Source organism: Camarhynchus parvulus, chromosome 29 (assembly GCF_901933205.1).
Source record: "Camarhynchus parvulus chromosome 29, STF_HiC, whole genome shotgun sequence".
Taxonomy (NCBI): Eukaryota; Metazoa; Chordata; class Aves; order Passeriformes; family Thraupidae; genus Camarhynchus; species Camarhynchus parvulus.
The window spans coordinates 1,388,178-1,408,810 of NC_044599.1; the positions used below are offsets into that span (position 1 = coordinate 1,388,178).

The 20,633-nt window shown below is 66.6% G+C and overlaps 3 protein-coding genes across 3 annotated transcripts; 1 reads left to right on the forward strand and 2 right to left on the reverse strand.

Annotated features, from left to right (window-relative positions):
* Window positions 1-728: 728 nt before the first annotated feature.
* Window positions 729-6,018, forward strand: COQ10A (coenzyme Q10A). The gene is made up of 5 exons (XM_030966996.1): window positions 729-808; window positions 2,792-2,932; window positions 4,085-4,277; window positions 4,971-5,072; window positions 5,166-6,018. The coding sequence occupies exons 1-5, from the start codon at window positions 729-731 to the stop codon at window positions 5,331-5,333; spliced, it is 684 nt and encodes a 227-aa protein (XP_030822856.1). The 3' UTR covers window positions 5,334-6,018.
* Window positions 6,019-6,573: 555 nt separating this feature from the next.
* On the reverse strand, window positions 6,574-14,781 carry CS (citrate synthase). The gene is given in 12 exon segments (XM_030967293.1): window positions 6,574-7,030; window positions 7,625-7,834; window positions 8,428-8,529; window positions 9,490-9,619; window positions 10,156-10,355; window positions 10,980-11,168; window positions 11,462-11,515; window positions 11,517-11,594; window positions 11,859-11,924; window positions 12,007-12,114; window positions 12,769-12,816; window positions 14,604-14,781. Coding segments are annotated over 12 exon segments (1,410 nt in total). The 5' UTR covers window positions 14,658-14,781; the 3' UTR covers window positions 6,574-6,859.
* Window positions 14,782-16,153: 1,372 nt separating this feature from the next.
* CNPY2 (canopy FGF signaling regulator 2) lies at window positions 16,154-20,336 on the reverse strand. Its single transcript, XM_030967249.1, has 6 exons — window positions 20,200-20,336; window positions 19,336-19,515; window positions 18,775-18,892; window positions 18,069-18,264; window positions 17,634-17,730; window positions 16,154-16,383 (listed from the first exon to the last, which is right to left on the reverse strand). The coding sequence occupies exons 2-6, from the start codon at window positions 19,493-19,495 to the stop codon at window positions 16,340-16,342; spliced, it is 615 nt and encodes a 204-aa protein (XP_030823109.1). The 5' UTR covers window positions 19,496-19,515; window positions 20,200-20,336; the 3' UTR covers window positions 16,154-16,339.
* Between the last annotated feature and the right edge of the window lie 297 nt (window positions 20,337-20,633).

Sequence of the window (20,633 nt, forward strand, 5' to 3'; positions counted from 1 at the left end):
CCGAGCTGGACTGGGCTGAACTGGGAGACACTGGGAGGCCCAGGGCTGCGCTGGACTGTACTGGGAGGCACTGGGATGAACTGGGATGTGCTGGGATGTGCCGGGATGAACTGGATGGGACTGGTTGCCCACTGGGTAATACTGAACTGGGATGTGCTGGGCTGTACTGGGATGTGCTGGGAGGCCCTGGGTGTGTTGGGCTGCACTGGGAGGCACTGGGCTGAACTGGGCCCGTACTGGGGCGGTACTGGGATGTGCTGGGCTGTCCTGGGCGGCACGGGGCCGCACAGCTCCCGCAGGTTCCGTGTTCCCGGTCTCGCGTCTCCTCTGCCCGGGTCGGAGCGGGGCCGGTACCGGGACCCCGTCCCTCTCCGGACCCACCGACCGAGGGCACACATGGGAGGCGGGGCCGGGCGCCCCCTGAGGCAGAGCCCGGCTCCGGCAGCCCCGGGACGGGCACTCCCCGTTGGTCCCGGTCGGTCCCGGTTGGATTCCGATCCCGGCGCAGCCGCAACTCCGTCCCGCACTACACTTCCCATCATGCCCCGCGCACCCTCCGACTACAACTCCCATCACCCCTCGCTCGGGAGGTGTCACCTCGCCCCGCCCCTTGACGTACCCGGCGCTATGGCGACGCGGTGACGTCACGGGGTGAGAGGTCAGGGCGGCGGCGGCGCCGCGTCCCGGCCCGGTCCCGGTTCCGGCCCGGCCCCGGTCCCGGCCCGGCGATGGCGGCCCGGCGGCTCCGCGGCGCCCTCCAGCTCGGGGCGCGGCAGCGCCTGCGGGCCGCGGCGGCCCCGCCCTGCAGGTGAGCGGCGGCGGCGGCGACCCGGAGGTCACACCGGCCCCGGGGGCACCGGGGCGGGCCCGGGAGAGCCGATGGGTGTTGCGGGGGCTCCTCCGGGCCTGGCAGCGCTCCCGACCCCCGCGGGGCGTGGTGATCCGGGGGCACCTTGGCGGAACCGGGAGGTGCCGGTGGGACCGGCCCGGGGGTGCCGGGGGTGCCGGTGGGGCCCCGTCCCGGTTCCACCGGAAGGCGGCTGGGTGGGGAACACGGGCTGGGAGGGGCTGACCTTGGAGCGAACCCCGTGTGGGGACACCGGCAGCGGGCCGGTGCCACCGGTACCGGGGGTCACGGCGGAACCGAGCCGCGGTGGGTCGGTGTCACCGGGAGAGGCGACAGCGCCGAGGCCGCCCGGCTGTGTCCCCGCGGCCGTGACCTCTGCTCGGGCACCGTGCCACGGGCACCCGGTGGGGACAATTCCCAAACTCCCGTGGGGAGGGCGGGATCTGCGCCGGTACCGGCACCGGGCACCGGGATTGGCTGTCCCCGCGTCGGGGTTCCCGGCCTTCCTCCTCCTCCTCCTCCTCCTCCTGGCAGCTGCAGCGCTGGCATCACACCGGCACCGGGCACCGGGGGGGACCGGACCGGGAGGGACCTGGGATGGTCTAAAAGGGGCTTGGAATGGTCTGGAAGGGACCTGGGATGGTCTGAGGGGGTTTGGGGAGATCGGGTGGAAGGGAGCTGGGATGGTGTGAAGGAGTTTGGGAAGGTCAGAAAGGGACCCAAGGGTGTCTGGAAGGGACCTGGGATGGTCTGGGAGGTTTGGGGAGGTCTGGAAGGCCCCTGGAAGTTCGGAGAGAGCCTGAGCTGGTCTGGATGGGACCTGGGGTGGTCTGGAGAGGTTTGGGGAAGTCAGGAAGGGTCTGGGAGGTGGAACTGGGGTTGTGGTCTGGAAGGGACCGGTTTGGGGAGAGCGGTCTGGAAGGGGCCTGGGATGGTGTGAATGGGGTTGGGAAGGTCAGTTGTCGGAAGCTGGGGTCTGGAAGGGACCTGGATGGGTCTGAAGGAGTTTGGGAAGGTCAGAAAGGGACCCAAGGGTGTCTGGAAAGGGTTTGGGATGGTCTGAGGGGTTTGGGATGGTCTGAGGGGTTTGGGATGGTCTGGAAGGGACCAGGATTGGTCTGAAAGGGTTTGGGAAGGTCAGAAAGGGACCCAGACCAGGTGGGAATGGGCTGGGGATGGTCTGGAGGGACTTGGGATGCCCTGGAAGGGACCTGAGGAGATCTGGAAGGGATTTGGGAAACCCTAGAAAGGTTGGGAAGGGCTGGGGCTGGAGGGACTTGGGAAACCCTAGGACCTAGGAGATTGGAAGGGATTTGGGAAACCCTAGAAAGGATTTGGGAAGCTCTGGAGAGGCCTGCGAGGCTCTGGAAGGAACCTGGGAAGTTCTGGAGGGACCTGGGAAGCCCTGGAAGGATTTGGGATGCTCTGGGAGGGACCTGAGAAGCTCTGTAGGAATTTGGGAAGCTCTGGAAGGGGCCTGCGAGGCTCTGGAGAGATTTGGGAAACCCTGGAGGGATTTGGGATGGCCTGGAAGGGACTTGGGCAGCTGAAGCTCTGGAGAGATTTGGGAAGGCCTGGAGGGATTTGGGAAACCCTAGAAAGGATTTGGGAAACCCTGGAAAGGATTTGGGAAACCCTGGAAAGGATTTGGGAAGCTCTGGAGAGGATTTGGGAAACCCTAGAAAGGATTTGGGAAACTCTGGAAAGGATTTGGGAAACCCTGGAAAGGATTTGGAAAGCCCTGGAAGGGACCTGAGAAGCCCTGGAGGCATTTGGGAAACCTGGGAGGGATTTGGGAAGCTCAGGAGGGATTTGGGAAGCTCAGGAGGGATTTGGGAAGCTCAGGAAGGGCCCCAAGGTGCTGCTGGGGCTGCCGCACGTCCCGGTGCCGCCGGTGCCACGCGGTGTCCCCCGGTGCCACGCGGTGTCCCCGTGTCTCCCCAGGCACGCGTTCCCGTGCGGGCTCCGGCTGTCCCGGCTGTCCCGGCCGGGCGCCCCGGCCTGGGAGCCCCGAGCTCAGCCCAGCCGGGGCTTCCTGAGCCTCAGCAACAAACGCAAGGAGTACTCGGAGCGACGGATCATCGGGTGCGTGACGCTGGGAGCGCCGGGGCCGAGCCTGGGACTGAGACTGAGACTGAGCCTGGGACTGAGCCTGGGACTGAGACTGAGCCTGAGCCTGGGACTGGGACTGGGACTGAGACTGAGCCTGGGACTGAGCCTGGGACTGAGACTGAGCCTGGGACTGAGACTGAGCCTGGGACTGGGACTGGGACTGAGCCTGGGACTGAGCCTGGGACTGAGCCTGGGACTGAGCCTGGGACTGAGCCTGGGACTGAGACTGAGCCTGGGACTGAGCCTGGGACTGGGACTGGGACTGAGACTGAGCCTGGGACTGAGCCTGGGACTGAGACTGAGCCTGGGACTGGGACTGGGACTGAGACTGGGACTGAGCCTGGGACTGAGCCTGGGACTGAGCCTGGGACTGAGCCTGGGACTGAGCCTGAGCCTGGGACTGAGCCTGGGACTGAGCCTGGGACTGGGACTGAGACTGAGCCTGGGACTGAGACTGAGCCTGGGACTGAGACTGAGCCTGGGACTGAGACTGAGCCTGGGACTGAGCCTGGGACTGGGACTGAGCCTGGGACTGAGACTGAGCCTGGGACTGAGACTGAGCCTGGGACTGAGACTGAGCCTGGGACTGGGACTGAGCCTGGGACTGAGCCTGAGCCTGGGACTGGGACTGAGCCTGGGACTGGGACTGAGCCTGAGCCTGGGACTGGGACTGAGCCTGGGACTGGGCCTGAGCCTGGGACTGGGACTGAGCCCAACCCAGCACTGAGCACGGCCCTGAGCCTGACCTGACCCCAGCACAGGCCTGAGCCTGAGCCCAGCTCCAAACCCAACCCTGAGCCTGATCTGAGCCTGACCCCAGACCTGAGCCCAACCCGGCCCTGAGCACGGCCCTGGGACTGAGACTGAGCCCACCCCCAGCTCCAATCCCAACCCCTGACCCTGACCCAGCCCCAACCCCAACTTTAACCCCAGCCCCAATCCCAGCCCCAGCCCTGACCCCCATCCTAACCCCAGCCTCATCCCAAATCCCAGCCCCAACCACAACCCTGACCCCAATCCCAGCCCCAACCACAACCCTGACCCCAATCCCAACCCCCCCAATCCCAGCCCCAACCCCGACCCCATCCCAGCCCAGCCCCAACCGCAGCCCCATCTCCGTCCCAGGTACTCCATGCAGGAGATGTACGACGTGGTGGCCAACGTGGAGGACTACAAGAACTTCGTGCCCTGGTGCAAGAAATCCGTGGTGGTGTCGCGGCGCCAGGGCCACGTCAAGGCCCAGCTGGAGGTGGGCTTCCCGCCCGTGCTGGAGCGCTACACCTCCATCGTCACCCTGGTGCGGCCACACCTGGTCAAGGTGAGCTCACGAGGGGCTGGAGAAACCCTGAGGGAGCTGGGAAGGGGCTCAGCCTGCAGGGAAGGAGGATCAGGGGGGAATTTTCACCCCACAAGTCCCTGATGGGAGAGCGGGGTCAGGATCTGCTCCCAGGGAATACCAGGGTGAGAGGGAACAGCTCCAAATTCCTCCAGGGCAGGGGCAGGGTGGACATGAGGAGGGATAAAAGGTGGTCAGGCTTTGGAAGTGCCTGGAGAAAATGAGGTTCAGAGGGGAATTTCCACCCCACAACTCCCTGATGGGAGAGCAGGGACAGGATCTGCTCTCATGAACACCAGGTCAAGAAGGAACAGCCCCAAATTCCTTCAGGAGAAGTTCAGGAGGGATTTCCTCCTGGAAAAGGTGGTCAGGCTTTGGAATACCTGGAGAAAATGAGGTTCAGAGGGGGAATTTCCACCCCACAACTCCCTGATGGGAGAGCAGAGCTGGGGGAGCTCAAAATCTGCTCCCAGGGAACACCAAGAGAAGGAAAAACAGCCTCGGGTTGTTCCAGGAGAGGTTCAGGTTGGAATCTCCCCATGGAAAGGACTCTCAGGCACTGCAAGTGCCCAGGGCAGTTGGGAGGTGTCCGGGATGTGGCTCGGGGGGGATCCCGGGCCGGGCTGGACCCGGGAGGGTTTTCCATCCCCTGAGCTCCCGTTTCCCCCTCCCCAGGCCGTCTGCACCGACGGGCGCCTCTTCAACCACCTGGAGACCAACTGGCGCTTCAGCCCCGGCATCCCCGGCTACCCCCGCACCAGCACCGTGGATTTCTCGGTACGACCCCGCCCCGGATCCCCCCCCTCCACCCCGGGAGAAGGCGGAGCTCACCCAGCTTCACCTCCTCCTCCTCCTCCTCCTCCTGCTCAGATCTCCTTCGAGTTCCGCTCCCTGCTGCACTCCCAGCTGGCCACCGTGTTTTTTGACGAGGTGGTCAAGCAGATGGTGGCCGCCTTCGAGCGCCGAGCGGCCAAAAATTTCGGGCCCGAGACGCGAATCCCGCGGGAGCTGATGTTCCACGAGGTGCACCAGACGTGAGGGACTGAGCCGGGCCCGCCCCGAGCCCAAACCCCCCCAGAAATATTTATTCAACCAAGTGCGTTTCCTCCGCTGCTGTTGCCTCAACGCCCCCCGGGGGCTGCTGTGAGCCCCCTCCCCTCATCCCAGGAGCTGGTTTTGCAGCTGATTTGGGGTTTTAAAGTTTTGGTTTAGTTCTTGGTTTGGTTTGGGTTTTTTTTAACCTTTTTTTTTTTTGGTTCTTTTGAAGCTCCTCAGCCAAGCTGGAGGGCCCCGGTGGGGGCAGCTCCTGCCGTGCTCCGGGATGGGTGGGGGAAAAGCTGCTGTGAGCCCCCTCCCCTAATCCCAGGAGCTGATTTTGCAGCTGATTTGGGGTTTTAAAGTTTTGGTTTAGTTTTGTTTTTTTTTTTTAACCCTTTTTTGTTGTTTTTAAACTCCTCAGCCAGGCTGGAGGGCCCCGGTGGGGGCAGCTCCGGTGCCTGGGCCCCGGGAGGGGGTGGGAGAAGCTGCTGGGACCCCTCCCCAATTCCTCCCCAGGAACAACAAAGGGAAGGAGGAGCCCCCCCCGCCCCGAACCATCGCACACTTTGCACAAGCCACACGCACAGGGTGGGGAGGGGGCGGCTCCCGCTGCCCCCCCGGCCGCCCCCCACCCCCAGCACCCTCCGCAGGGACCCCCACGGTCCCCACCCCCCCCCAGCGACCCCACCCCTGTTTTGGGGGAAGGTCTCAGCTCCCCCCATTTAACACGAAGCCCCCCACAGGGGGGTGAGGGGCTCCCCGAGCCCCCCCTGGCCGAGCTGCCCGAGGAGGGAAGGGCTTGGCCAGGCCAATAAAGAGAATTTTCCAAGGGTCAGCAGCCTCCTGCTCCTCATTGAGGGGGGATTTGGGGGGGGGGCTGCATGCTGGGACCCCCAGGTGGGGTGGGGGCACCAAGCCCTGCCCAGGGAAGGGATGGAGGAGGGGGGGGTTTGTTAATAAAAACATTTATTTTGCATTTTTTTGTTGTTGTTTGTACAGAAGTGCCCGAGAGCTGCGAGGAGCCGGGGTGGGTTCCAGGGTGAGGGGGGGGGCGTGGGGAGGGGTCCCAGCTCTGGCTCCCGGGGGCTTCAGGCAGGGTTGGGGGGCATTGGGGGGGGTCACACAAACACGCGGGGGGCACGGCCAGGGCAGGGGGGGAGGAGTGTATCGAGTCCCTGCGGGGGGGCCCGGACACGGGGCTGGATGGACTGAACCCCTCGGGGGGCAGGGGGGGCCCCTCCCCAAAACCCTGCCAGGACCCCCCACCACCCAGCCCAGCAGTGAGGGGAGCTGGGGGGGCTCCCAGTGTGCGCAGTGAGAGCTGCTGGGGTGGGCAGGGGGCTCTGCAGACCCCCCCAAGCACCAGGGCGGGGTGTGGGGGGCTGGGGGACCCCAGGGTGGTTCTGCCCCCCCCAGGGTGGGCGGGTTGGGGGGTCCCGAGGGGGGTTCAGTGGGGGGGTGGCCGGGCCGGGCCCGGAGCGCGGCGTTCTTCCCTGGGGGAGCCCCGTCCCCGTCCCCGTCCCTTTTCAGGCAGATTTGTAGCCCACGAGCTGCATGAGGCCCTTGGTGCTCATGGATTTGGGTCTCTCCAGGGGGAATCCCAGAGCCCGGCTCCAGATGAGCTGCGAGAGGACGCCCAGAGCTCGGGAAACGCCGAAGAGAACCGTGTAGTAATTCATCTCCTTCATGCCGTAGTACTGCGGGGACAGACGGGCGTCAGAGAGGGCACGCAGGGGACAGAGGGACAGACAGAGGGACGGACAGAGGGACGGACAGAGGGACAAATGGGCAAGGAGAGGGAGAGAGAAACGGGGAGGGAGAGAGGGATGGGGAGAGGGACACAGACACGGAGAGGGACAGACAGACAGGGAGAGGGACAGACAGACAGGGAGAGGGATGGACAGACAGGAAGGAGAACAGAAAGAGGGACACACGGACAGGGAGAGGGACAAACAGGGCAAGGGACAGACAGGGAGAGGGACGGACAGAATGGAGAACACAGAGAGGGGCACACAGGGAGAGGGACAAACGGAGCAAGGGACAGACAGACAGGAAGGAGAACAGAGAGAGGGACACACAGACAGGGAGAGGGATGGACAGACAGGACAAGGGACATCCAGAGAGAGGGACACACAGACAGGGAGAGGGACACATGGACAGAAGAAAAAGACAGAAGAGGGAGAGGGATGTGGACATGGAGAAGGACACACAGACAGAGCAAAGGACAGACTGCCAGGAAAAGGGACAGACGGCGCAGACGCAAGCAGAGGCACAGAGCAGCCCGGGCTCACCTGCAGCAGGACCCCGCTGTGGGCATCCACGTTGGGCCAGGGGTTCTTGGCCTTGCCCTGCTCCAGGAGCACGTTGGGGACGATCTTGTAGAGCTGAGCCACCAGCTTGAACAGCGGGTCCTTGGGCAGGTGCTTGAGGGCGAACTCCCGCTGGCAGGTGTAGCGCGGGTCCGTCTTGCGCAGCACCGCGTGCCCATAGCCTGGCACAACCTGCGGGCACGGGGGGCTCCTGAGCCCTGGGGTGGGCCCTGAGCCCCAGCACAGCCCCCGGATGGGCCCTGAGCCCCAGCACAGCCCCCTGAGCCCTGGGGTGGGACCTAGAATGGGACCTGAGCACTGGAACAGCCCCTGAGCCCCTGGGATGGGCCTGGAATGGGCTCTGAACCCTGGAACGGGACCTGGAACAGCCCCTGAGCCATGGGACAGTCCCTGAACCCTGGAACAGGCCCTAGAATGGCCCCTGAACCCTGGGATGGGCCCTGGAACAGCCCCTGAGCCCTGGAATGGGATCTGGAACAAACTCTGAACCCTGGAACAGGCCCTAGAATGGCCCCTGAACCCTGGGATGGGCCCTGGAACAGCCCCTGAGCCCGGGAATGGGATCTGGAACAAACTCTGAACCCTGGAACAGGCCCTGACACGGCCCCTGAGCCCTGGGATGGGACCTGAGCCCCAGCACAGCCCCTGAGTCCCCATAACCCCTGGAGCAGCCCCTGAGCCCTGGAACAGCCCCTGGAGCAGCCCCTGAGCCCCTGAAATGGCCCCTGAGCCCCCCTGGGCCCCGGGATGGCTGCCGGGCTCACCCTGCCCGAGTTGAGCGTGTTCCAGATGAAATCCCTCAGCTTCTCGTCGGACACGTCCTTGCCCAGCTCCTTCTGCAGGTCCGTGAGCCACAGCAGCACCTCCTGCGGGCACGGAGGGGTGAGGGCACGGACAGACGGACAGACGGACAGACGGACAGGGGGAATGGAGGGGGTGAGGGCACGGACAGACGGACAGACGGACAGGGGGAATGGAGGGGGTGAGGGCAGGGAATGGGAGAGAGGGACAGATGGACGCAGGGATAGAGGGATGGCAGAGTGACACATGGACAGGGAGATGGGGAGAGGGACAGATGGACATGTGGGTAGGGAGAGGGACACACGGCCAGGGCAAGGAGGGACACGCGGACAGGGAGCAGGACACACGGACAGGGACACGCGGACAGGGACACACGGACAGGGACACACGGACACACGGACAGGGACACACAGACACACGGACAGGGACACACAGACAGGGACACACGGACAGGGACACACGGACACACGGACAGGGACACACAGACGGGGAGCAGGGACACACGGACAGGGAGCAGGGACACATGGACAGGGAGCAGGGACACATGGACAGGGAGCAGGACACACGGACAGGGACACACAGACACATGGACAGGGACACACGGACAGGGAGCAGGGACACACGGACAGGGACACACAGACGGGGAGCAGGGACACACAGACGGGGAGCAGGGACACACAGACGGGGACACACGGACAGGGACACACGGACAGGGAGCAGGGACACACGGACAGGGACACACGGACAGGGTAAGGAGGGACACAGACAGGGAGCAGGACACACGGACAGGGACACACGGACAGGGAGCAGGGACACACAGACAGGGACACACGGACAGGGACACACGGACAGGGACACATGGACAGGGACACACGGACAGGGAGCAGGACACACGGACAGGGAGCAGGGACACACGGACAGGGAGCAGGGACACACGGACAGGGACACACGGACGGGGACACACGGACGGGGACACACGGACGGGGACACACGGACGGGGACACACGGACGGGAGCAGGCCCCACCTGGTTGGCCAGCCCATGCAGGGGCCCGGCCAGGCCGTTCATGGCGGCGGCGAAGGCCAGGTAGGGGTCGGACAGGGCGCTGCCCACCAGGTGGCTCGTGTGGGCACTGACGTTCCCTCCCTCGTGGTCACTGCGGGGGGACAGCCCCGTCAGCGCCCCCAGACCCCACAAACAGCTCCCACGGGGGGGGACGGGGCTGCCAGCCTGGTTCAGACCTGCCAAACCCTGCCTGCTCCTGGTGACACCCACAGAGCCCCCTCCCCTATAGGGCACAGCCCCACAGAGCCCCATAGAGGCCCAGAGCCCCACAGAGCCCCCTTTCCTATGGGGCTGAGCCCCCTCCCCTATAGGGCAGAGCCCCACAGAGCCCCCTCCCCTATAGGGCAGTGCTCAGCTGCCCCTACAGCTGCCCCTATAGGGCAGAGGGCAGAGCCCAGACCCCTACAGGGACCCTCCCCCTATAGGGCACAGCCCCACAGAGCCCCATAGAGGCCCAGAGCCCCCACAGAGCCCCCTCCTCTATAGGGCAGAGCCCAGAGCCCCCACAGAGCCCCCTCCCCTATAGGGCAGAGCCCAGAGCCCCTCCAGGGACCCCTCCCCTGCTGACAGCCCCGGAGCAGCCCAGGCCCATCCCCAGCCCTGCTCCCCATCCCCAGCTGCTCCCACCTGTGGATGGTGAGGTAGAGCCTCATGAGCTCGATGAACTGGGGGTCGGTGTAGCCCAGCATGTTGGTGAAGTTGTGCGACCAGTCCAGGTTGGGGTCGATGGCCCCGATGCCGCTGCCCTCGCGGTAAAGGTTCCGGTAAATCTTGGCGGCCACGCAGGGCAGCTTGGCGATCAGATCCATGGCGTCCTCGTACACAAACTGCCAGCAGCAGGGTCAGACCGTGCTGCCCCGACCCCCACAGCGCCCAAATCCACCCCAAAATCGAGCAGCTCCCCCCCGTGCTGTGGGTGTAGCCTGTCCCAGTTATCCCGGGTCCTTCCCCAGCGCTACCCCCTGAAGCTGAGCATGAACTGAAGCTTCACACATCCTAGTGAAACAGCACACACCCAGCCAGCCAAAGGTGTCTCTGGGGTATCCAGATAGCCACAAGTGTCTTTGGAGTGAAAACACCACACATCCAAGTGTCTCTGGGGTGATCCAGCTGGCCAAAGGTGTCTCTGGGGTGAAACCACCTCAGCTGCCACCCTTGGTCAAGCAGCAAGGGCTGGACAAACCCAGGCACGTCCCATCCAGCTCTATTGGTATTCAATTCCAATATATTGGTGCCCAACGTGAGGCAGCTCCATCCTGGGGATGGATCAGTCAGGGAAGAGACCCCTGAGGTGGCACCCTCACTTTTGCTGCAATATCCAGCCAGCCAAAGGTGTCTCTGAGGTTAAACACCACAGCTGCCGCCTTTGGTCAAGCAGCAAGGGGCCGGACGAGCCCTTAATTAAATAATTAAAATGATAAATTAAATAATCTTGGTGTACATAGCCGTACCTCCCAGTACTTGGCTCGGTGGATGCCCTCGGCGTAGGCGCGGGCGAATTTGCTCTCGCTGTTGAGGGCGGTGACGGCGGCGCTCAGCTGGGACATGGGGTGCAGGTTGGTGGGGAAGTTGTCCAGCATGGTCACCACGTGCGAGGGCAGAGCTGCACGCTTGGCCCACTCCCGGGACAGCCAGGTCACCTACGGGGTGGGACAGGGCTGACATGTGGGGCTGGGGGCCGGCAGAATCCCCTCGGCCATTTGCCATCCCCCTCCTGGGTCTGGGGGCTCTCAGACCCCCCTCATCTGTTTTACAGCCCCCTACCAGGCCTGGGGGCTCTCAGAATCCCCTGAGCCATTTGCCAGCCCCACCTCAGCCATTTTCCAGCTCCCTCCTGGATCCAGGGGCTCTCAGACCCTTTCCCACCTCCCTCCTGGATCCAGGGGCTCTCAGACCCCTCCCAGCCCTTTCCCAGCCCCCCCCCCGGCGGTACCTGCTCCTGGGTTGGGATTTCTCCGGTCACCAGCAGCCAGAAGAGCCCCTCGGGGCAGCGGCTCCTCTCCCCCCGCAGCTTTGGGCAGCTTCTTCTGGCACTCGGGAATGCTGTAGCCGCGGAAACGGATCCCCTGCGGGCAGGGAGAGTCAGCGGGGCCGGTGGGATGGGGTGGGACAGGGTGGGACAGGGTGGGATGGGCAGGGAATGGGTGGCATGGGGTGGGAATGGGTGGCATGGACTGGGATGAGGTGGGATGGGATGGGCGTGGGACAGGGTGGGAAGGGCTGGGAATGGGTGGGACGTGGGACTGGGTGGGGACAGGGTGGAAATGAGTGGGCTGGGATGGGGTGGGACAGGGTGGAAATGGGTAGGAATGGGTGGCACAGGGCCGTACCTCATCAGGATCCAGCACCGAGGTCTCGTAGATCAGCCCTTTCATGCCCCTCATGCCGCCGTACACCTGGGAGGGACCAGGAGGGCACGGTGAGGGGGGTGAGGGCCGGTGGCAGTGCCCGGTGTCCCCCCGGTGTCCCCACACTCACCATGTCCACGGTGATCTGGCCGATGGCCGTGCTGCCGTGCTGCTGCCGGAAGCTCTTGATCTTGGCCTGCTCCTTGGGGATCATGGTGGCCAAAACGTCCTTGAGGTTCTGGGGACGAGGGACAGGGGTGTGAGAGGGGCGCTGAGCACAGCAGAGGGGGGACAAGAAGGAAAGGGACAAGGAAAAGGCGTGGCAACGGAGAGGGTGACAGGAGAGGGGTGACAGAAGATGTGGGGCAGGAGAGGGAGTGACAGGAGAGGGGGCAATGGAATAGGGGGCTCCCCTTGGAGAGGGGTGAGAAAAGAGGGGGCCAAAGGAAAGGGGGTGACAGGAGAGGGGGTGACAGGAGAGATGGGGACAGGAAAGGGGACTCCCATTGGAGAAAAGTGACAGGAGAGGGGATCAAGGCAGAGAGGGTAACAAGAAAGAGGATGACAAATGGCCCCCCCTTGGAGAGGGGTGAGAGGAAAGGGTGCCAAAGGAAAGAGGTGACAGGAAAGGGGGTGACAGGAGATGGGAGAGGGTTCCCCCCTCTAAGAGTGGGGAGAGGAGAAGGGGCCAAAGGAAAGGGAGCTCCCATTGGAGAAGAGTGACAGGAGAGGGGATCAAGGCAGAGAGGGTGACAAGAAAGATGGGGACAAGAAAGAGGACGACAAATGGCCTCCCCTTGGAGGGGGGTCTCAGGAGAGGCAGCCCCAGGGAGAGGGAGTTAGGGGAACAGGTGGTGACAGGGTGGGGGTCACAGCAGAGGACCCCCCTTACCGTGGCGGCGCTGGCGTGGCGAGCAGCAAAGAGGACACACGGAGCATTCTGTGGGACAAGGGACACAGAGACCCCCCTGTCACCAGGGCACAGCCTCTTTTCTGGGGGTGGGGGCAGCCAGAGGAGCCCCCGCAGGTGAGACCCGGGTTCCCAAGGCCGCCGGAGCCTCGCCCACGCGGGCGGGGATCAGAGCCGGGATCAGAGCCGGGATCAGAGCCGGGATCAGAGCCGGGATCAGCCGGGGCGGCCCCGCGCTGCCCCCGCGAGCCGCAGCTGGCACGGGGACCGCGGGTTCTCCTTCCTGGAGCCGCGCCCGGCCAGGAACGGCCGCGGTTTTCCTGAGCCGGGGAATCCGAACTTTGTTCCTCGCCCACGCGTGGGAACCGCGGGGACTCCCCGGGAACAGCCCGGGAACGCAGCCCGGCCCCGGCAGCGCCCGCACCGCGGACACACCGAGGGACACCGGGGACGCACCGGGGCCGCCACCCACGGGGACACCGGCGATCCCCCGGGGCCCGGAGCTGCGGCAGCGCCTGCGGCAGAGCCAGAACATGACTCGGTTTTTCCGCTGGCTGCCGGGAGGACGCGGGGGGGGCCGGGCTGTAGAGAACCCCCCCCGAGGTGTCCCCCCGGTTCCCCCCGGCCCGGTCAGGGGGTCCCCGGTGGGGCGGGTGTGGCCGTGGCCGGTGGCGAGGCCGTGTCCCCCCGCAACAGGCGGCACCGGGAAGGGAAAATGCCGGCGGAACAATGGAGGCGGCAGCGGCGAGCCCAAGGTCAAGGCGGCCGCTGTCGCCGCCGTGTCACCCGCGCTGTCACCCCCGGTGTCACCCCCGTTTTGGGGGTCCCCAAGGCTCGTCCCGGCTGTCACCGAGGTGCCACCGGCTCAAGGTCACGCGTGTTGGCGGTGACACCGGGCACCGGGCCGGAGGGAGCGAGGGGGCACAGCGGGACCCTCCCGGTGGTTCCCGGTGTGCCCGGGGGGCGCGGGGGCTCCGCGGGTCGGGGCTGCGGGGTCAGGACGAGGGGAGGAGGAGGAGGAGGAGGAGGAGGAGGGTCGGGATCACGGCTCAAGCCAGGGGGGCGGCCCCGGTCCGCTCGGTTTGACGGGGGGGGGAGCAGGGCCAAGTGGGGCATCGGGAATATCCCAAAATATCGCCCGGTGGATAAAGACACCGCAGCGCCCGTTACGAAACGCCGGGGCCGCGGCCAAGGCAAACACACCGGAGGGGCCGGGGCTGCTCCGGCCCGGTACCGGCGCTCGGGGGTCCCCTCGCTGTGACCCCGGTGTCCTCTACGGCACCGAGACGCTGGGGAAGGGCGGTGGCGGCGGCGGCGGGGACGGTCCCCGCCTCTACCCCCCCTGCTGCCGGTGCCACCGGGTGCGGGATCCCGGGGCCGGTGCGGGGTTCCCGGGGGGCTCCCGGGACCCCCCAAACCCAGCGCTGTACAACGAGAGAAAGCGGCAGGACCGGATCCCCCAGCGGGGCCGCCCCGGGGCGGGGGCAGCACCGGAGCCCCCCGGGCGTGGACCGGGCCCGGAGCCCCCCGAGCCACTCCCGGTGCCCCCGGCTCTGAGAAGTGCCCGGCGCCGGTTCCCACCACGTGCTACCGCTGCGGCCCCGCGCCCACCCCGGTCCCAGTCCCGATCGCGATCCCGATCGCGATCCCGGTCACCCCGGTCCCATCCCCCCTCCTCCGCCGCCACCGCGCGGCCCCTTTAAGGCAGCGCCCCCCGCGTCGCCCCTTTAAGAACCGGACCCCCCCCGCTCTCCCTTCCCCCCGTGGCGTCGCCCCTTTAAGGCGCGGCGCGGCGAGGCCGGGCCGGGCGCGCTCACCTTGGGCCCGCGGAGGCGCGCGGCCGCCCGGCTGCCGGCGGCGAGGAGCGTCATGGCGGTACCGGGACGGGACAGGCCGGGGCTGAACGGGGCCGGGACCGGGAGCGGGGCCGGGACCGGGAGCGGGGCCGGGGCGGGAGCGGGGCCGGAGCGGCGGCGGCCGGGGGTCCTCAACGTGAGGGCGGGACGGAGCGCGGCGCTGGTTATTAGCATAACCCCGCCCCCTCCCGGGGCAGAGCCGCTTGCTATTGGTCAAGCGGCGTGCCTTGGGGCGGGGCTACGCTAATGAAGTGGCGGGGGGCGCAAGCTATAGGTGGCCGCCGCATTCGCCTGATCAGGACCAGGGGTGGGGTGAGGGGGTTCCCGCCCCGTCTCGTGACGTCACTGGCCGCAGTGCGTGACGTCACGTCCCGGTGTCATCCCCGCAGCCTCGCCGGTGTCCCGGTGGGGTTCGGCTGCGGGGGCGGGGGGCTGCCCCGTGACGCCACCAGGCGCTCGGCCGGGGAGCATGAGGTCACAGGGGGCTCATGACGTCATCCTGTAGGTGGCCACAGTGGCTTGAGGTGATAGGATGTGGCATGTGGCTCAGCGGTGACGTCAGGGGGTGGCATGTCACCATGGCCGCTGAGCCCAGGACATTGTCCTGCCGGCCCTGGGTGACACAATGGAGTGACATGGGGTGACACAGGGTAACGGTGCCAGCAGAGGGGCAGAGCCCTCCTGCCGCTGCTGTCCCCTGGCCAGGTGACATCAGGTGACACAGGCCACGGCAGAGAGGCCAGAACCTTCTCAGTGGCAGGGTGTGATGACAGCGGGCGGCAGCTGAGAGCCAGCACCCCTATGGTGGATGGCATGAGGTGACACAGGGTGACACGGGGTGACCAGCCATGGCCGAGGGGCTGGACCCCCTTGGGGTGACACAGAGCCACCCACAAGGGGGACAACATGGGGACACTGCTGTCCCCACCCCACACACACACCACACCAGAGCTGCCCACAGCCCCTTTATTGCCTGCAAAACAGAGGGGGGTCCCCAAATCCCCCACCCCGCGGGGGCTGAGCCCCGCTGTGTCCCCGTGTCCCCCGGCAGCGGGGCAGGAATGTCCCTGAAATGTCCCCACAGGAGCCAGGAGGTGGCCCCGGCCCCGTGGCCGTCCCGGTGGCCCCGGATGGGGAATAAATAGGACGGGAGCTCTGCACGGGGTGAGGCAGCTGGGGAGGTCCCGGAGATCTGTCTGTCCTGGGGACGTCCTGGTGGGTCCCAAGGAGATCCAGGTGGGTCCTGGGGACGTCCCGGTGGGTCCCAAGGATGTCCCGGTGGGTCCCAGGGCTGTCCCCGTGGTTCCTAGGGATGTCCCAGTGGGTCCTGGGGACGTCCCTGTGGTTCCCAAGGATGTCCCGGTGGGTCCCAGGGATGTCCCCGTGGTTCCTAGGGATGTCCCAGTGGGTCCTGAGGATGTCCCTGTGGGTCCCAAGGATGTCCCGGTGGGTCCCAGGGATGTCCCCGTGGTTCCCAAGGACGTCCCCGTGGTTCCCAAGGATGTCCCCGGTGGTTCCCAGGGATGTCCCAGTGGGTCCTGGGGACGTCCCCGTGGTTCCCAAGGACGTCCCCGTGGTTCCCAAGGATGTCCCGGTGGTTCCCAGGGATGTCCCGGTGGGTCCCAAGGACGTCCCCGTGGTTCCCAAGGATGCCCCGGTGGGTCCCGGCGCCGTCCCGGTCCCCGCTCCCCAGGCAGTCACAGCTCGTCGTGTGGGATGTGCAGCGCGTGGTCACACAGGTCTGCGGGGACAACGGGGGACAATGGGGGTGTGGGGGAGCCCTGGGGGACCCTTGGGTCACATCAGAGCTTTGTGGGACCCTCAGGATGCCCCAGACCCCCAGGAGACCCCCAGGACACAGCAGCCCTGTGGGACCCTCAGTGCTGGAGCCCTACGGGACCCTCAGGACACATCAGAGCCTTGTGAGACCCTCAGGATGCAGAGATCCCACGAGACCCTCATGGGGACATCAGAGCCCTGTGGGACTCTGTGCTACCCTGTCCCCTCCCAGGACCAGTCCCTGCTGTGACCCAAGCCGGGCCAGTGGCATTTCCCTGCCTTTGTCCTGTGGTTAGTGACAAATGTGACTGTCTGGGCACAGCCACAGCCTGGCCTGTCCCTGCTCTGTCCCCTCACTGCAGGAGGAGCCCCAGGAGCAGCAGTGGAGACCCTCAGGATCCCCTGGGGCAGAGCATTGCCCTGCTGGCTGTGCCAGGTACAAATACGGGCCCCGTCCAGGACTGCCCAAAGGTCACAGCGTGCCCTGACCCGGCTGTTTGCGAGCTGGAAATAGCCCCAGGATGGGACAGGGCCATTGGATGCGCCAGGAGAGGCCACAGAGTCAGCACAGCAGCTGCCCTGGCTCGGCCCCAGCATCCCAAAACAACCCTGCGCCGGCAGGGTCTGGGCACTGCAATGGGGTGCTGGGATTTGGGGAAGAACTTGAAACTCCTCCCTGCCCTGGGCTGGCAGAAAATCCCATCCCAGCACTGACAGAGCTGCCACGACCCCTGGAACAGCAGGAGAGACCCCTGGGACAGCAGGAGGGACCCCCTGGAACAGCAGGAGTGACCCCCAGGGACAGCAGGAGAGACCCCCAGGATTCCAGAACAGCAGGAGAGACCCCTTGGGACAGCAGGAGAGACCCCCTGGAACAGCAGGAGAGACCCCCAGGAACAGCAGGAGAGACCCCCTGGGACAGCAGGAGAGACCCCCAGGACTCCAGAACAGCAGGAGAGACCCCCTGGGACAGCCCCAGCTCTGGGCCAGCATCTTCTCCCATCCCAGCACTGATGGAGCAGGAGGGACCCCAGAACACCAGGAGACCCCCAGAACAGCAGGACAGACCCCCAGAACAGCAGGACAGACCCCCAGGAACAGCCCCAGCTCTGGGCTGGCAGCTCAGCTCAGCTCAGCTCAGCTCATCCCAGCACCAAGGCAGCAGCCACAGCCCAGGAGCAGCAGCAGAGCCCCCCAGGCCCCCCATCTCACCCGTCCTCTTGCTGCAGAGCCGGTCCTTGACGTTGTCAGCCTCGTGTGACAGAAACTCGATCAGCTCGTCCTCGTACTCCTCAGCGATGCTCTCGCCCTGCAACGGTGACACGGTGACACCGCCAGCCCACGGGAGCCCCTGTTCTCCCTTTGCCCATTTCCCACCTGTCCTGCCCTGTCCCCATGTCCCTGTCCTCCCTTTCCTCCATTTCCCATCCTGTCCCCAATGTTCCCCTTGTCCCATGCTATCCTCATTGTCCCTGTCCTCCCTTTTCCCATTTCCCACCTGTCCCCACTGCTCCCCTGTCCCATCCTGTCCCCATTTCCCCCATGTCCCTGTCCTCCCTTTCCCCATTTCCCATCCTGTCCCCATGTCCCTGTCCTCCTTTCCCCCCCATTTTCCCCCTCCATTTCCCCCTCTGTCCCCTCACACACAGCGAATTTCAGGCTGTTGATGACGTCCCCGTCGAATTTGACCCCGGACAGGTCCATCTTGGTGCCATCACGGGAGATGACTCTGACGTAGCTCTTGCGCTGCGTGGCCGGGTCCAGCTTCTCCCCGTACTCCTTCATCTTCTCACACACCCGCTCCAGCAGCCCCCGGGGGCCGGCGGCGGCCAGGCGGCGGGGGGGGGCGCGGAGGCCCACGGCAACAACCCGGCAGGGTCCGTGCACACCAGGGGCACCGGACAGGAACCGGCAGGGGTCAGTGGGGCGCCAGGGGACACCGGGACAGGAACCGGGCAGGGGTCAGTGGGGACACCAGGGGGACACCGGGACAGGAACCGGGCAGGGGTCAGTGGGGACACCAGGGGGACACCGGGACAGGAACCGGGCAGGGGTCAGTGGGGACACCAGGGGGACACCGGAGGGAGGAACCGGGCAGGGGTCAGTGGGGACACCAGGGGGACACCGGAGGGAGGAACCGGGCAGGGGTCAGTGGGGACACCGGGAGCAGCCCTGGGGAGAGGGGACATGGGGAGAGGCTCAGGAGAGGCCCTGGGCAGGGGTCAGCAGGGACACTGGGAGCAGCCCCGGGCAGGGGTCAGTGGGGACACCGGGATTGGCCCCAGGACACCAGGAGCAGCCCCGGGCAGGGGTCAGTGGGGACACGGAGGGCAGGGACACCAGGAGAGGCCTCACCTCCACCACGGACTGGCTGCCGTCGGGGTTGATGCGGAACGAGCCCATCTGGATGGTTTTTCTGGGGTCCACCTGGGCGATCTCCCACTCCAGCTCATCCACCAGCGCCCGGCAGGCTGCGGGGGACACGGTGACATGGAACATATGGCATGTGTGCTCCTGTGGCTGCCCACAGCCAGAATGGTGTGACTGGGGCGCTCTGGGATGGGGAAGGGTCTCCACGGGCTGGAGACCCTCAGCCTGTCCCCCTGGGGGTCCAGCTGGTCCCAGTGGACACCCCCAAGCCCTGTGCCACCACCTGGCCTGTCCCCCTGTTGTGTCTTGGTGTCTCCTCTGACCCTGTCCCCCTATTCAGCCCTGTCTTCCCGTTTCATCCTGTCCCCATGTCCCTGTCCTCCTTTTCCCCATTTCCCACCTGTCCTACTGTGTCCCCACTGTTCCTCCTGTCCCATTCTGTCCTGAATGTCCCTGTCCTCCCTTTCCCCCCCTCCGTCCTGTCCTGCCCATCCCGTCCCCCCCATCCTGTCCCATCCCATCTGTTCCCCCGTGTCCCCCACACCTCCGCAGTGCAGGTCCTGGCTCCGGCGCGCTCCGGCCGCAGGCAGCAGCGATGCCAAGGCCAGGGCCAGGCCGAGCAGCATCCCCGGGGCTCCGCAGATTCCCGGGACCCGGCCCCGCATCCCCGGGGCTCCGCAGATTCCCGGGATCCGGTCCCGCATCCTCAGGGCTCCGCTGTCACCTGCGGGCACGGGGCAGCTCCAGCGCTGTCACCTGCGGGCTCCGGGTGGCCCCGCTGTCCCCACACCCCGTCCCACCCAAGGGCCACCCCGGCCCGGTCACCCCCGGGACCCCCGTTCCCCGCAGAGCCCGGCTCTCCCTAGGGCTTCATCCACGGTGTTCCCGGTCCGCTCTGAGTCCCGTTAGTGCCGCTGGAGCACACAGGGACCCCTCCCCATAGGGCAGAGCCCAGAGCCTCCTCCCCTATAGGGCAGAGCCCCTACAGAGCCCCAGAGAGCCCCCTCCCCTATAGGGCAGAGATCACAGCCCCTACAGGGACCCCCTCCCCTATAGAGCAGAGCCCCATAGAGCCCCCTCCCCTATAGGGCAGCGCTCAGCCGCCCTCACAGAGCCCCCTCCCCTACAGGGCAGAGGCTACAGCTCCCACAGAGCCCCCTCCCCTATAGGGCAGAGGCTACAGCTCCCACAGAGCCCCCTCTCCTATGGGGCAGCGCTCAGCCGCCCCACAGAGCCCCTTCCCTGCCGGGATCCCCCACAGCCCCCTATGGAGCCCCTCGCCCCCACAGCCGAGCCCATCGCCTTCCCCGAAGCCCCCTCATCCCGGGCCCGGCCGAGCAGTCCCGCGCCGCTCCCCCATCCCGAGCCCCGGGCCCGGCCGAGCCCCCCCGTCCTGCGCCCCCCGTACCGGCCGCTCTCCCGTCCCGCTCCCACCGCCCCTCACACCGGACCGGCTGCCCCGGGACTGCCCGCGGCGCCGCCGGTCCCGGCGCGCCCCTTGGCCCGCACCGCCGCGGGTCACGGCCGCTCGGAGCGGGCGGCGGCCGAGCCGGAGCGGGCGGCGGAGCCGGTCGGACCGGTCAGACCAGCAGGGGCGGCTCCGAGAGCCGCGGCGGGGCTGTCCCGAGAGCAGGCGGCGCCGAGGGCAGCCCCGACGGGCGCCGAGGGCCCCGCCGCTGCTAGGGCCCGGCCGCGTGGCGCTCGGCCGCGAGCGGGCGGGGCCTGACGTGACCCCGCCCACTGGAGCAGCCTGGCCACGCCCCCGCCCCGGCTCAGCCGCGACCCGGGAACGGGACCGGGTTCGTCCCGCCGTGCCCCCGGTTTGAGCCCTGGACCGCGTTT